This window comes from Ictalurus punctatus, chromosome 26 (genome assembly GCF_001660625.3).
Source record: "Ictalurus punctatus breed USDA103 chromosome 26, Coco_2.0, whole genome shotgun sequence".
NCBI lineage: Eukaryota > Metazoa > Chordata > Actinopteri > Siluriformes > Ictaluridae > Ictalurus > Ictalurus punctatus.
In genome coordinates this window covers 17,449,158-17,465,506 of record NC_030441.2, presented here as the reverse complement: position 1 = coordinate 17,465,506, position 16,349 = coordinate 17,449,158, and the positions used below count along the sequence as shown (strand labels likewise).

Sequence of the window (16,349 nt, the reverse complement as noted above, 5' to 3'; positions counted from 1 at the left end):
ATGTCGTCAGTCTACGGCAGAAAGCAAATGGATCGGCCCGGCCGTTCCGATAGTTTCGGAGGGGGCTGTAGAAGTAGAGATAAGAACGACTGCTGAGTGTTGAAGGGGTTGTTTTTTTTTTTGGGGTGGTTTATTAACAGAAAATCCACAAGACATGGTGATAACGAGGGTCTTGTTTAGAATTCAGAAGCAGAAAGAAAGATACAACCATCATACTTTCCTCTCTTCGCTTTCAGAGAACATACGGCTGAAATGATCGTCCCGATCACCCCGGTCCAAAAGCAGACCTGCTCCGGTCAGCGTGAATAGTTTTCGGCCTGATTTTATACAGTTTTAAGATTAAATCCACACCGTATCCACGGTATGGCAGATTTACTACAACTATTAACGTTAGCACGAGTTGACATCATCATCATCATCAGTGAGCTACAATAAATGGAAATATGGTGTGTGGACGCCGGTATGGAGATGGGAATTCCCCAAAGATTTCCTCAGGATGGGTTTCCGTTGCTCACTCGGGTACAGCAGGAGGCCAGTCTACATCCACGGACTGAAAACAACAACAACAACAACAACAACAACAACAACACAGGGAACACAAAGGTTAAAAACTCCGCTCTTAGCGCCATTAAGTGTTGCTACCGTTAAAGTTCACAAGAAAATACACTATACGCTAAAACACTTTCAGCTTTCACCCTCAAGCTTTAAAGGAAAACTCCAAGCTGAAACACTTTCAATATAATTTATACTGAAATATTTGTGACGTCGTTTTATTTCCGTCCGTTACTGCTATGAAAAGTTAGCGGTTGTCCTCCACGCTGGTGTGACAGGAGGACGTATGCGGCGCGGTTAGGACGAGATATTACTCGTTATTTACTTGGGTGTCGGAATGGTATCGGTTGGGGATGTTCGGGCTACAAAGCGGGAAAAACATGGCCATTTGTTTGCTCCGTCAAAGCACTAGCAGCAAGCTAGCCGGTTCACGTTAGCGATACGAGTTGCAATCTTACTGTTCTAGTAATCTGTGTCGTCACTGCTGATCTAAAGCAGATCAAACTAAACCGTCGTGTGATGAACTCGGGGTTTAAAAAAAATCCATTTTAAAATGTTGTGGCTCGATGAAACAAACCTCCACGTCCAGCTCCAGAATGTCCACCTCCGTCTCCATGAGGGCGCCGAGGTTGGGCTTCGTCCGGCCGAAGTCTCCGTGCACGAACTCTTTAATGTAGCTGTTTGGCCGCTCGTTAAGGTCGTGTTAACGTGCTCTATGTTCAGTGATTGGTAGACGACGGAACAAACGTGACGGTCCACGTGTGGCTTCAAACTAACAAATGACTGAATTTCAACATCAGTCGAAGGGAGAAGCGGTCGATCGACACTGAAATAATCTCTTTGTGTGTGTGTGTGTGTGTGTGTGTGTGTGTGTAAGGATACGTCCCGGCCTGGGTGCGCAGCTGCAGTGTGAAGTGGTGTGTATCCAGGTAGCTTGCGCTCATGGAGTGGATGTGTCTCTGTCTGACTGCAAGCGGCCTGCGATGGAGGACTCGGAGTGGGGTCTTCTGATCGATCTTCAGCTCCTACACACACACACACACACACACACACACACACACACACACACACACATCGTATATATACTACACACACACTTTCCTTTCCAGTATCTACTCAGTGCTTAAAGTAAGAAAATTAATTATTTGCACAATTCCCCCAACCCTAAACTTCAGGGAAGATTATTATGAACTATTGTCGTTCTTCCTGTTTGTTTAGGGGGTTGTTGGGGTTTTTTTTTTGTAAATCAAGGCACTTATTGGTGTGTAACCGAGAGGCTGTGTTACTTCAGAATGAGAAAAAAAAAATTTCATTGCTGTTAATCATCGATACATTCATATAATATGCAGTCGATATAATACATCTACCATACAATTTACTGTTTGTTTATTATTTTTGACACAAACTTAACTCCCACACTTCTCTAACACACCTGATGTCTAATGATCGTCCCCTTAACGAACTGATTTTTTATTATCCAAATCAATCAAAAGCTAAACGAAGTGACACTTTTAATGGTTTCAATACTCTCGCTGATACAGTAACGAATAGAGAAGATCGCAAACCTTTATCTTCGCAAAACAGTCCAGATCGGCAGGCGTTATAGGCTTTTGGGTCCAGATGAGGGCGCTGTAGGACTTGGTCTTTTCCTCTTCTCCTTCTTTCATGCGACTTGTAGCTTCTCTACAAACACACACACACACACACACACACACACACACAAATCCAGCGAAATGGAGATACGCCTGCGTAACCAGTATATTATTAAAAAGGTCTCACGCACACCTGGTCACGATCTGCAGGTCTCGGACTCGGATTTTGTCGGAGGACGTGTTGATCGTCTGCGCGGACGAGAGTGACGAGGAGAAAATTAATAACGAGCAGATCATTGCCTGAAGGCAGACATTTCCGTCGGTTCAGTACCTCCTGAAGCTGTCTCATTTCGGATCTGTTGAACTTCGCTCTGTGTGGATTCAGAAGCTCGATGGCAAACGGACGTCCTGCAAGAGACACGTCAACAAGTCAGTCACGTCAGTGTTTCGCAAAATCCAGATGTTTGTTTTTCCCCTGCTCTAGCACAACTGAGAAACACTGACGCGTTTATTCATCAGCTTAGACTTTAGAATATAAGGCTTGGTCTCACATGCCGAAATTCACATGGGAGCCATCATACTGGACGTACCTCTACATGGAGAACACATACAACTGATATTTGAGGAACATCCAACGTCTTTTATGTCCCTGTTTCCGAGACTATCTTACACAGAATGCACTGTGAGCGAAACTTTTACCACAGAGGAATGGATGAAAATAGGAAATGATACATATAAACGTAAATCCAATGACTCTGACGCACCGTTTCCTAAAGTCCGTACGTCCACGTCTTCTCTCCCGGATGAGCAGAAGTTAAAACCTGCGAACAAAAAGATTTGAGAGTACATGTAGAACATCTGACAAGTATTAACTCCACCACTAGGTGGTACTGCAACCACTGGAGTGTTCTCAAGTTAAAACCATATTTGGTGCCTGGATCTACCAACACCATGCTTCAGTGCATCGTCTGTCTGCTGCTGATCTACAAAGTCCTGGTAACAACTTGATAAGAGGATCAGCTATTACCTCTGCCTGTGGCTGCATCTACCCCAGAGACTACAGCAACAATGTCCTGTACAGCCACCTGACCAAGCCTCGACTGAGAGACCCGACCATGGTGGTCCACACAAGAAAGATCCGACTTTATAGGGTCTCAAACGAAACCAAAAAATCTCAATGGCTTGCATCGAGGTGATAACAGGAAGGACTGGGATGCCACTGGAAGTAGACTGAATCCAGACTCTGCCACAATGACTTTGTAGAAACTCTGGTTCGCAGAGGAGTTGGGATTGGGACTGGAAGAGATAGGGCAGGGAGCTACAACCTCATACCAGCAAGCAAGGAGAGGCACCGGTTGGTAGAGGAAGAAGTGTGGGCAGGGGTTGGAGAAGCTCGAACCACCGGGATTGTTGGAACGAGATAGTAAGGGGCTTGATGGGAAGTTGTTGGGATGCACCAATGGTACATATTGTCAAATGCTCTGGAGAGTGTCAACGCAGCACGTCAGATTCCTGATCCGACTCCTCCGACCTCTTCTTCTGGAATACCGCAGATACACCAGTATTGCGTTCTGACTGTGCAAGGGCAGAGGCACCATGGAGAACTGGATCTGCTGTCCTAGAGCCTTAAGAGAACCCTGATCATCTCCTGATGGACAAAGTCAAGTGGCTCTAGGCTAGAAACTCCATCACATTTCTCAAGAAATGAGAGTGACCCCAAAGCCAGGGCCAAAAGCAGTGACCGCCAGGGATCCTTACAACAACCCATGAACTGTACTCTGGTCAGAGTCTATGAAGACTCTGTTGCCCCAGATAGAGGAGGTATCTGGTCATGCCCCAAGCTGTGAAATACCATGTGCAAACCAGTTGAAATGGGCTGCAGAGGATTGGTGGTCCACTCCCTCAGCAGAACCTACAGTCTACTGGGAGTGGTCGGGGGTAACCAGGAGAAAAGAAGTCTTTCAGATGACTATGGATTAAAAGGAGCAAACAAGCCAGAGCCGGATCAACCTTGCCTGGGTCACCTGAGTAAAAGTGTCTGATCTCGAAAGACGCAAAACATCCACCGTCCCCAGGATAAATCACTGATGATGTGTCCCAAGTGATGGTATTGCCAAATATAATGAGCAAGTTTGACCATTAATGTGCATTCTATATATAAAAAAATAAAGCTACATCTTCCGACTACATCGAGCTCACTGACCGTCCGCTTTGAAGGCAGTCAGCAGAGGATTGGCGATCAACTCCTCCACCGATCCTTCCATGCGTCTCTCTCCGTCGATCACCCAGGGGGTCTGAGGAAGCTCCCGTGAGAACTTATTATACCGCCCTAATGACAGACAGGAAAAAGTCAACATTGTCCAACAAAGGTCCTTGACAAGGTCGTAAAACAGAGAGAACGAGACGGGCAGATTTACCTGCTATAAAGACAGGTGCATGCAGACATGTGGTGTCTAGTGGAGTGCACTTGCTGGAGGGTGAGACAGGTGGACACGGGTAATGTCTACACAGACACACAGCAGAGAGGTCAGTGAATATCGTGTCAGTCCAGTCTGGACGTGGCACTTTCAGACAGGCAGGATCGGTGCAAAAAAATGTTAAAAATTGGCCTGCGCTTTTGCTTCCAAGCGTTGGACAACGAAGGTCAGAAAGTTTGAATATTTCTGACCTGAGGAACTTGGTATCCGAGATCTTCTCCAGCGCCTTCACCACCGCCATCCTGGTGAACACAGACTGAAGAAGACACGCAGAGAGACTCGCTCGGTCATTACTACTCAAGCATACAGAATTAGCGCTCTGTCAAAATGTTAGCATGTAACCGTGACAACGGGCGGTCGCGATTTGAATGAAAACAAGAACAGAACGGCACCGCGAGTACTTACGGCTTTGTTCTTCGTCGGCTTGAAGCAATCCGGACACTCTGTAGCCCTGCGAACGACACGACAAACCGTCGCTTAGTCACGTTGAGAAAGCGGCTAGTGAGAAAAGAACGGAGGTGAACGAAGAGAGGAAGAGACGTACAGGAAGTGGCAATCTCCGTCCGTTTCTGGATGCGCGAAACCCACGCTGACCTCGAATGCACTCTGACGGATAAAACAGGACACACCGTTAGCGTTAGCATGTGAGAAAGCCGTATCAGTAATGACATGAAGGTAGGACCTGTTCCCAATGAACCTAATTAGAGTTTCTTTTTAGTAACGCATTAATAATAACGTATTTCACCAAGTGCATTAATAAAGACATGTGATTTGCAAAATATATACACAGTACACACACTCTGACCAATCAGATTTGAGAATTCAACAGTTTGCTAAAATCGCAACACTGACGCCAGGTACGGTAACACTTACGTTAGCGAGTACCGATGCTCCCAGCTCTTTGCCCACCAGTCCCTGTACGGCCCATTTAAAGGCGTCCTTCACCTGAACCACGTCCTCCTTATCCAGACACATGCTCTTCTCCCTGACGCACACCATACCAGATTAATATCCATGTTAATACTCTGTACGTTCTCAATGCACAACAAGGCATCAGTGGTTATTCATTTGAGCCCCAAACACTAATTTAGTATTTTTATGAGCCATGTTTTGGGTTTTTCTAGCCCAGTGTTTCTCAGTCCTGGTCCGGGGTTCCCACCTCCCTGCTGATTTTGGTGTCCCCCCCTTCCCTTTCACTCAACTCACTGTTCAACTGGTTGAGTTAGAAGAGATAGAACACCAAAAATGTTCAGGGTAGTCCAGAACCAGGATCGAGGAACGTTGTATTAACCTCAACAAAAGGTAAACAGGAAGTGATGCGCCATTCCTGTCGTCAAGTATCGTCGCCTTGTACAAATGAACTTGTGATTTGTTCTCGGTTGAATCGCCATCTTCAGAGCTGTTTATTATCCCTACTACCTCGATTTTATTACTACTTCATTATAATCTCGATTGACGCTTGGAGCCCTGAGGGACCGACACGGACGTCGTACGAGGTCAAAACTGTGAATATTGAAACTGGCGGGACACAATCGCGATCGGATCCGGACCACGTATTTAAACGTGCCCTGTGTGAAAACCAGTCGTATGTACGGTACTGTGCAAAAGTTTTAGGCACCCTATATATATATATATATAAATAAATGTCGAAACATTTAATTTCATTATTTTCGAAGGCGTCTTCGCTCTACAGCATTTCTTCGCATGTGCCTAAGCCTTTTTTGCACGGTACTCCGTTTCCAGCACGCTGCAGTAGCCTGTATTAACCTCGACGTGAAAATGAACTCGTTTTCTAAACACGTACTAAATGAACGCGAAACATCAGCGATGAGTACCGATTTCACGTTGCTCAAGCCCTAATCCTAGCCCTGACCGGTGATCGGACTAGACGTTTGAGCAAACCGAACCAATCGGTGTCGAGACGAATCGTTTAACAGAACGACTCGCTGAAAAGAGTCAACGATTCCATCTCTGTTCAGATCTTGTGACACTCTTACGTACCTGACTTCCTTCTTGATGTGCAGCCAGAGGGAATGCTGATAAAGGAGAAAAACGGACATGGTGAAGTACCAGAGTATGAGATGCGAGTCTGATTGATTAAAGTGCTAGCGTGCGATGAGGAGGTCGGCGTACCTCTCTGACCGACAGCTGAGCAGGAAGAGAGACGGCAAACATCAGACTGTCGAACCGGTACTCGCCTTTTCTCACAACGTCCGACACCTTCAGACAAACGAAAGGCAAAATACGCTCGTTTTGACAAGCGTCGTAGTTTACACACGTATCTACCGTGCCTTGCGCAAGTATTCACACCCCCGCCCGTCCTTGACCGTCTGCACATTTTGTCATGTTACAACAAGGAACGGTGAATCTTTCAATTCATTTTTTTTAAATGCAAAGTATATGGCACGATTGTGACTTCTTCTAGAGGAGACTTATCTAGCAAAAATAAAAGATGAAGTAAAGAGGAGACTGATCAGAGAAGCAACCAAGGCGCCAATGGTAAACGCTGAATATGATGCCGCCACCACCATTTATTTTAACACCGATCTCGTGATCTCACACAGCTGTGGGGTTTTTTTTCTTTCTTTCACTTTTATTACAGATATCTCAGATCATCCCCTGCTGTGATTGCGCAGTTACGGCGGAACCGATTCTGAATGGCATTTCGTGGTATTTAAACGCTCACCTGAACGCTTCGTGAGCCTTAATAGCCGTCACTCACCTGTTTGGCGTAACTCTGATCGCAGAAGTGCTGCAGCACCCCGACACACGCCACACACACCCCTGACTGCACCTTCGGCTCCGGGGCACCGCCCGCGCTCGCGTTCTCTCCAGGTGACTCCAGCTTCATTTTCTTACACGGAGGGTCGCCCGTCTCTGTCTCTCCTGAGGCATCATGGGATTGCTCGGCATCGTCCGTACCGAGGAACGCTAAAAGCTCTTTCTCTATGTCCTACAGAGCAGTACGGAGAAACAGACACTGATGCTAAACGTATTGCACGAGGGACTGTGTGACATGTGATATTTAAAAGGATGACAGATGACAGTGAAGAGGATATGGAACAAAGCGGGTTACACACATACACACCTCACAGGACTGCTGATATGAAGAATACTTTCCCACACAACAGAATCGGAGGACGCATCTTCCGCAGCAGCCAGCGGCCAACAGCTTCCTGATGACCGCACGGTCTTTATCTTTAAGTGACAGCATCATGAAAGGAATATCTGAGAGACAAAAAAAAAACAAAAAAACAAAGAGAATATCATAAGAATGACCAGAGCTCTTGTTTTCCTGTGGAATTTGCGTACATTGAACTTGAATTTATTTTTTTTTGTTCACAGGCTGGAGGTCAGACATTTCGCATACTTTTAAGCACTTGAATAGAACGCCACCATATAAGCAAGTAAGCACCAATTCTGACCTCTGACAGTGAAAACGTGATTGGGTTTGACACACAAGTTATTACCTGCTTCAGACCAATACCACCCTGCTGAAAAAAAACAAACCCCAAACAATAGAAACCATCACAGAAATTCTAATGGTTTCCACTACAAACATCATTACAACCCATCTGTTATCCACTAGACAAAACATGCCACCAATAGAAGGCAACAAATTACCAGTAGAGACCCACAGGGACTGTTACAGTTTCCATTAAAACCAATACAATTCCCATTATAACATTACAATTTCTATGCAGGTTTCTATTGTTTTTTTTTTTTTTTTAGGTTTTTCCTTTTCTTTTCAGCAGGGCAGTTCATTGGTGTTTGAAATTTTCAGAGGACAGAAACTACAATATGGTGGATCCATAGGGTTCTCGTTCAGGCCCCTTAATGCTCTCTCTTTAAGACCTCCTATAAAACTCATCGCATAACACGGCCTTTCACTTCTCTTCTGAACGACAAACAGTTATATTTCTCAGTTTTTCCCGGATTCGGACCAAATTTGAAATTCTACAAACGAAAACCGCCCCTCTGTGTCTAAAAACCTGGACATGTTTAAAGCAACTGAATGTTTTTCTAATACTGCTTTTTTTTTTTCTTCTATCTGATAATACCAGAGTTCTCAAGCTGGGGAAAAAAATGCACAGAGACCCTTATGGCATAGCACAGATCTAATTTTAACAACAATACCGCAACTTTGTACCATCGTATTAGTTTATTCGAGCCATTAGAGCTTTTTTATTCCACTTATCCAGATGTTGGTCTTAAACCCAGTTTCAAAGTAACAGCATTTCCAGGTTTTGTTAAAATTGCAGTCACGTTAACCTTAACATTATTTAAAATATTTCATAGTTAGTGTTAGATGAACTCCTTTTATTTCAGCTGACAAGACAATTACTGGTTAATAAGAAGAAGAAGGAGAAGAAGAAGAAAAAGAAGAAGAAGAAGAAGAAGAAACAACAACAACAACATCCTTGATATTTGGTGCTGTTAGTTGATAGTAGTTGATCTACACCACTAAAAAAAAGGACTGCTTAGACACACATCCTGGATCCCTGGAGCTCAGTGTGAGAAGTATGGAGATGGAGATGATGTTAATATGTAAATATTACAGTGCACCTGATGATGCTGGATTTTTACAAATCATCATTGTATAAATTTTGACAGTTTTGGGACTGCACATCTGGCAACCCAGGCATCACATATATGCCAAATAAAGGTTTTAACGTACGTTTTAGTTAAGACATTAGCGGTCATAGATGTTTATTTACAGAAATGATATCCGTCATGTCAGATTACAACATGAACCCACTGACTGGTTGAGCAGAACACATGATGATTTCATTTTGCGTAATAAAGTTAACCAGACTGACCATTTAGCTCGTAGAACCCAGACTTACCTTCAGACAGGATGTGTTCAATGCGTAAAGTGTTCACAATGACTCCGGAATACTTTTATTAGCTAAACATTTGAACAAATATCCAACTCTGCTAGTGGTCTCTACTCGATCAGTAACGTTAGCATGCGGAGTTGAGTTGAACTGTTTTGGGGGTTTTTTTTTTTATCGGTGTTGTTATTAATTATTTAACAATAATAAAACCGTATTGTTTAAAAAAAGTTTACACAATATTTAATACATTAAAAGATTAATTAATAAATGAATCAAACTATGAGCTTGTTTTTCTAAAAAAAAAAATATATATGTTTTTTTAAATAACATTTAAGTCTGGCATATAATACGCTGCCTACCTTACGTCATCAGGGTGCGCCGGCAAACGCTTGCTTTGGGTCCTTTCGCTACGTTGGTCGCAGCCGGTGGTTCTCTGGAAGGTTCTGTTGTAATTTAACAGAGGCAGAACCGAAACGAATCCGCGTCCATCCGAGCCGAAGGAGCGGTGTGTGGGTCAGCAGGGAGCGCGGACGTTTTCCTTAAACCTTAACAAGAAATAATTTAGTGGGATTTAATAATAATACTGAAATAAATATGCCCGAAGCCGCCATAGCAGTGCCGAGGGGTCCTAAAGGAGGCAGGAACAACGGAGGCACTTATGTAGACCGGGACAAACCGGCCCAGATTCGGTTCAGCAACATCAGCGCGGGAAAAGGCGAGTATTTATTCATTGAAGTCTTCATTTGTAATTGAGGTGTTGGGTTTGTTAGGCTAATGCTAACTAGCTGCTGACGCTGCAGTTTATAGGTTATAACGGGATGCTGTAAAGAAGCTTCTGGAAAACTAGCTCGATAAATACTCTGGAATTAATACCGCATTCGCCTATTGTAGTATTGTAAGAAAAAAAAAAATAAAGTATGGGGAAAAGATTTAAGTATTAAGTACAAACACCATGTAAGGTGATGCTGCAGCAGGAGCCACGCCCCTCATCTCACCATGTTCCTCTGACTCTGGGCTGGACGGTGTGATGCATCACGATACTCGATAATGTGCGCGATATTTCAGCTCGATATCAACATCCCTGCAGTCCCTCCAGGATTTTGCGATGGTGGAAATGAACGCAGAATCAAGCAAATTCTGATTAAAAAAAGACAAATATTTGTCGGAAGAACTTGCAATTTTGCAAGATTACCTCAGGTTTGGGCCAAGACACGTCATGATGACGCACATTCACATCTTCGATACACGAGATCACAAAGGGGGAGGGGAGGGGGACCTCCACGAATTCCTGAGGGGGGGCCTCCACGAATTCCTGTACGGATTGGTCCTGTGGTACCAAGGCAAAGCGACCGGCGCTGTAAAATCCGTTCAGATACTTGGTCACTAGCGCTCGACTGATTTATCGGGTGGTTGATAACATCGCTGATATTCAAGCGCCATGAAATCTTTCACTATACATAAGGAGGCGCTTGTTTATCGTTTACAGAAGGAGTCTCCGGTGTCGGTGCCATACGGAGCACGCCGGCATGAACCAGTCAGGTGTTTTGATCTTGCACCTCCTGGACGATTAATGGATGCACCAGTGTGTCGCTATAAACGGATAAAAATCCCATCGTGCTGTTTTTTATGCAATTCGGAAGGTTTTATGTACTGTCGCGTAAGATCAGTAATCGCTGACTGTATCCGTATCTATGTATTCGCGAATAACGGCAAAGCTGTCCAGCATCGTACGTTAAAGCACTGATGATGGAGATGAGTGTTAATACTGACGCACGTTGCTGTATTCTAACGACGTGTGTGTTATGTCATGTTCGACAGCCGTCGCCGATGCTGTCAGGACGAGTCTCGGCCCTAAAGGCATGGACAAAATGGTACGTCTCGTTAATACTACTACTACTTTTTTTTGCTCATGTTTCTAAAAACCGTCGTGTAGTTAAGGAAAGCTATGATGTTTCTTTGTGTCGTAGATCCAGGATGGGAAAGGAGACGTCACCATCACCAACGACGGAGCCACCATCCTGAACCTGATGCAGGTCCTGCACCCTGCTGCGAAAATGGTGAGACGCGACAATTCCAGTTCCCTAATAGGAGTCTCAGAAATGAGCGGGAACGCTTACGGTGTTATGATCTTCATGTGTTTTAGCTGGTAGAGCTGTCCAAGGCTCAGGACATCGAGGCTGGAGATGGCACTACGTCTGTGGTGGTGATCGCCGGAGCTCTTTTGGAGTCCTGCGCCAAGCTGCTGCAGAAAGGTAGGCAAACCTCTTTCATGATCTTTATAACGCAGTCCTTCATCATCGTCACAGTGAAGGTTAGACTGTACGTCCGAGGCCGTTATATAATTTATAGATAGACTTTTTAATTCCGTTTGTACACGTCTGCGTGGTTCTGTAACGATCTTGGCTGGATCGCTTCCCCGGTTATCGCTGTAAAAAAATATTTATCGTGGAGATTGAGCGTTTTTAATCCACATCACAAGAAACGAAAAAGCACGGAGTAGGTCAGTGAAGTGCTGCTGCGTGACGTCGAGCTGGGGTCGCTGCAGTGAAATAACTAACGTAGATAAATACCGGGTTATACGTATATTAATCAGCGTTACTGACGTCGCTCCCGACATCCCAGGCATCCACCCGACCACCATCTCGGAGTCGTTCCAAAAGGCGGTGGATAAGGGCGTGGAGATCCTGACCTCCATGAGCCAGCCGGTGGAGCTGAGTGACCGCGAGTCTCTGCTCAACAGCGCCACCACCTCTCTGTGCTCCAAAGTGGTGTCGCAGTACTCCAGCCTGCTCGCCCCGATGAGCGTGGACGCCGTCATGAGGGTCATCGACCCGGCAACCGCCACCGGGGTCGACCTCCACGACATCCACATCGTCAAGAAGCTCGGGTGAGTTGCACGCGGCGTTAACGCGTAAAACGGGAGCTTGTCGCCGCTTTCTGACTTTTTTTTTTTTTCTTTTCCCCTAATTATTTATTTACTTGTTTATTTGTTTGTTAATTAAATGTTAGTCTGCATAATAGAGGCATGATGATCGGGTTGCTCGTTCTGGTTTCGGGTTGCGTCTCGCCTGTCTAACGCACGGCGTCTGTGTTTTCCAGAGGAACCATAGATGACTGTGAGCTGGTGGACGGTCTGGTTCTGACCCAGAAGGTGGTGAACAGCGGACTGTCCCGTGTAGAGAAGGCCAAGATCGGCCTGATCCAGTTCTGCTTGTCTCCTCCTAAGACCGATGTACGTACGGCCACCGCGTCTGTTATGGATCATGGGGTCCAAAACCTTTTAGGGATACAGCTTGTTTCATCACTTCCTTACATGATGCGATGTAAGAGTAATTAAGGGGTGAAGAGAGAATTATTACAGTTATAAAATCAGCCCAGCTGTTTTCAGTACAGCTAGAATGAGTTAAAAACCCACATCACAACCTCTCTCTCTCTCCCCTCTTTCATTTTCTACCCCTCTCTTCCTCTCTCCCCCTCTTTCATTGTTTACCCCTTTTTCTTTCCTTCTCTCTTCCTGCCTCTCTCCCCTCCCCCGCCTTTTGTTCTCCGCCTCTTTCTTTCCCTCTCCCCTCCTCGCTCTCTTCCTTTCTCCCCCTCCCTCCTTTCTCCCTCTTTCTTTCCCTCCCTCTTTCTCCCACTCTCCCTCTCTTTTGTTCTCTCTCTCTCTCATATTTAATAATTCATTTTAATTGTCACATTACAAAGAACCCCACAGACTGCTGTGTCCTAAAGACCTTCCTATCTTCCACAGACTTCCTAAACTTCTATTTAACGGAATCGTATCACTGTGTCGTACTGAATTGTGTCGGATCAGTGGTGAATTAAAGTGTACTGAATTGTTACTTGTTAACCTGTATCGCTTATCGTGTACGGCATATCAAGATGTGTGTATCGTATCGTCAGAGAGAGATCCACACCCCTAAGCAACCGAGCTTCTTGTTTTTCACCAATTCTTTAATCAGCTTTTTACAACAGTCTAGTTTCTTATTCCGTGTTTTCTTCGTGTCTCCTCGTGTCCGGGACAGATGGATAACCAGATCGTGGTGTCGGATTACGTGCAGATGGACCGTGTGCTCCGCGAGGAGAGAGCTTACATCCTCAACCTGATCAAACAGATTAAGAAATCCGGCTGCAACGTCCTGCTCATCCAGAAATCCATCCTCAGGTACGGAAAGACGAGGAACTAATAAGAGAACGCGTCTGATTCAAGTTTGGGGGAGACTTTATTTATTTATAAAATACACCTATATGAATATGATGCCGTTTGTAAAGCTCCTAAAGTCATTCTCCAGTTGGATCTCCGTGTGTGTGTGTTTTCTAATGCGTTTGCGTTGTTTCAGAGATGCGCTGAGTGATCTCGCTCTTCATTTCCTGAACAAGATGAAAATCATGGTGGTGAAGGACATCGAGAGGGACGAGATTGAGTTCATCTGCAAGGTGAGAATACAGTGTTTAATCACTTGATTTAATAAACATAAGGTATATTAGTCTGGCTTTATTCCGGAGCCAGTAACGCTGTTTAATTTGAGTCATTTTGTAACTGCTTGAAATCACACCGAAACGCTGTGTCGTTACGTTCCAGACCATCGGCACCAAGCCCATCGCCCACATTGACCAGTTCACGCCAGAGATGTTGGGCTTGGCCGAGCTGGCTGAGGAGGTGAGCCTGAATGGCTCGGGCAAACTGGTCAAGGTGAGACATGCTGATCTGAGTACTGCACATGAGCTAGCTTTATAGTAAATATAGTCAAGGTGTAGGGTTTTAAAGGGGCTTGATGTTGACAACCTGTTAACTGTGTCATCACGTTGCCATTTCTTGACTGTGTGTGTAGATCACCGGTTGTGCCAATCCAGGTAAGACCGTGAGCATCATTGTGCGTGGCTCCAACAAGTTGGTGATTGAGGAGGCCGAGCGCTCCATCCACGATGCCCTCTGTGTCATCCGCTGCCTCGTCAAAAAAAGGTGAGCCCCTGTTTGTGTGATGTCATCATTTAGTCTCTCTTAATCTGATCTCTTAGTACAATAGAACGGTCATGTGTTTACAACGTTATATTGCGTAGCCTGGCTGCCATTTTAACTTGCACATTACTCCGAAAACCTACAGAAAACGTTAAAATTTCGGGATCTAACACGGAGCCCGGAAGCTGCATGAAACCATGTCGGCATCGTGTGCTCGTCCGTGTTACGATAACGATGTGTTTGTATCGTATAGCGCCTTTCCCATAGCTGAGAAACGACGTGCTGAGAGCAGACGAAAGGAAAAGTCCAGCACTAGAAGGTGTAGTCGTTGATAGTTGTCTCCATGTCGTCGTAACGGAGTCGCCTCTGCTCCCCCCGCAGGGCTCTGATCGCAGGCGGCGGCGCTCCGGAGATCGAGCTGGCTCTGCGCTTGGCTGAGTACTCCCGCACTCTGGGCGGCATGGAGGCGTACTGCGTGCGTGCCTACGCCGACGCCCTGGAGGTCATTCCCTCCACGCTGGCCGAGAACGCCGGTCTCAACCCCATCTCCACGGTAACCGAGCTGCGCAACAGGCACGCTCAAGGCGAGACGACGGCCGGCATCAACGTGCGCAAGGTGGGCTTCGCAAACAACCTCTCTAACTGTGCTAAAAGTGTAACCATGGCAACAAGCATCAAGTAAGGAACGAAACACTTCTGGGAGCCGTGCTGGTATAGGGAAATAATCGGCGAATTAGTGTCTCAAAGTGTTTTATTCCTCTTATACCAGAGAAATTTGCAACAATTGTGAGTTTGTTTATTAATGTGTAATGGGAGTTGGGAGAGGGGTGATGTATCACAGACGTTCATGCTGAACCACTGTTTTCTCTCTCCATCAGGGTGGCATCTCTAACATCTTGGAGGAACTGGTGGTCCAGCCCCTGCTGGTGTCCATCAGCGCCCTCACCCTCGCCACGGAAACGGTGCGCAGCATCCTCAAGATCGACGACGTGGTAAGTAGCGATACGTCCTTTAAAACATGGGTGAACTAGGCAGCATGGTTGGTTCTATCTGTGTGATTAAACGCACTCCTGACGCTCTCGTTCCTCTGCAGTTGAACACGCGATAAGGGGTGTGTGTGTGCACGCGCGTGTTTGAAGATGACTGATGGACTGAAGCACTGCTGCTGAAGGATGTGGGGACCTCGCCAAACACCTCGCCATGACCAACTGCTCATGAGATGTCTGTAGATGTTACGTTGCGTAATTTAATAAACTCTCCTCTCTTTTTTTGGGACACCAGTGTTCTCTTTGCTTCAGTTCAGTTTCCCGCCGCACCGGTCCTGAACGCGTCGAATAATTTAATAAACGAATCAAACGCGCAAGGCACGTTTTGAAAAATGTACGAGTGACTGACATTTTCTGTAAAGGTAAGTTATCTAGAGTGTCTACAGTCGTGGATACTTGATACATAACTCCTAATATCCACTGTCCATTTTTATGACTAGAGGCATGTAAAAAAATGTACATGCTTGGTTTTGAAGGTTAAAGGTGTATTGGGTAAGACGTGTGAAAATTAGGTCTATAACGGTAAGTAGGTTGAGTTCAAGTGTGCCGCACAAGTCCTGAAAAGGTGAAACGAAAACGATTCGCTCGCCCTCCAGATGCCTGCATGCAGTACAGGTCATAAACCCCGCCCTCTCCATGTAAACTAATGGGACGCGAGACAAACTAAACAATCAAATTACACTTCAAATAAATGGGTTTAAAAAAAAAGAAAAAAAGTTATTTAATAGTTATTTGTTGCTATAAAAAACATGGGTGTGACTTCATGATTGACAGCTTCTCTGAGCGAAGTAGTCACTGAGGCACCAACAGACTTTTTCAGGATCTTCGGGAGGATATTGGAGCTTTTAACTTTAATTTCTACATTTCCATAACACTTTATTTCA

General features: G+C 45.3%; 2 protein-coding genes across 3 annotated transcripts; one reads left to right on the top strand and one right to left on the bottom strand.

The window, feature by feature from the left end:
• Nucleotides 1-155: 155 nt before the first annotated feature.
• Nucleotides 156-9,942, bottom strand: pus10 (pseudouridine synthase 10). 2 transcript variants are annotated; one of them, XM_017457975.3, is made up of 18 exons: nucleotides 9,819-9,942; nucleotides 7,710-7,849; nucleotides 7,344-7,574; nucleotides 6,755-6,841; nucleotides 6,623-6,657; nucleotides 5,495-5,606; nucleotides 5,166-5,227; nucleotides 5,027-5,072; nucleotides 4,813-4,877; nucleotides 4,562-4,647; nucleotides 4,348-4,473; nucleotides 2,909-2,965; nucleotides 2,476-2,552; nucleotides 2,338-2,393; nucleotides 2,118-2,235; nucleotides 1,435-1,577; nucleotides 1,130-1,229; nucleotides 156-550 (listed from the first exon to the last, which is right to left on the bottom strand). In XM_017457975.3, the coding sequence occupies exons 2-18, from the start codon at nucleotides 7,836-7,838 to the stop codon at nucleotides 512-514; spliced, it is 1,569 nt and encodes a 522-aa protein (XP_017313464.1). In that variant the 5' UTR covers nucleotides 7,839-7,849; nucleotides 9,819-9,942; the 3' UTR covers nucleotides 156-511. The 2 variants fall into 2 exon arrangements, with proteins under 2 accessions (XP_017313464.1, XP_017313463.1); XM_017457974.3 differs by lacking the exon at nucleotides 9,819-9,942 and adding an exon at nucleotides 9,469-9,719.
• Nucleotides 9,876-15,694, top strand: cct4 (chaperonin containing TCP1, subunit 4 (delta)). The gene is made up of 13 exons (XM_017457973.2): nucleotides 9,876-10,174; nucleotides 11,278-11,330; nucleotides 11,427-11,516; nucleotides 11,603-11,711; nucleotides 12,082-12,346; nucleotides 12,559-12,691; nucleotides 13,485-13,624; nucleotides 13,800-13,896; nucleotides 14,042-14,152; nucleotides 14,292-14,422; nucleotides 14,801-15,035; nucleotides 15,298-15,411; nucleotides 15,513-15,694. The coding sequence occupies exons 1-13, from the start codon at nucleotides 10,054-10,056 to the stop codon at nucleotides 15,525-15,527; spliced, it is 1,614 nt and encodes a 537-aa protein (XP_017313462.1). The 5' UTR covers nucleotides 9,876-10,053; the 3' UTR covers nucleotides 15,528-15,694.
• The last annotated feature ends 655 nt before the right edge of the window (nucleotides 15,695-16,349 follow it).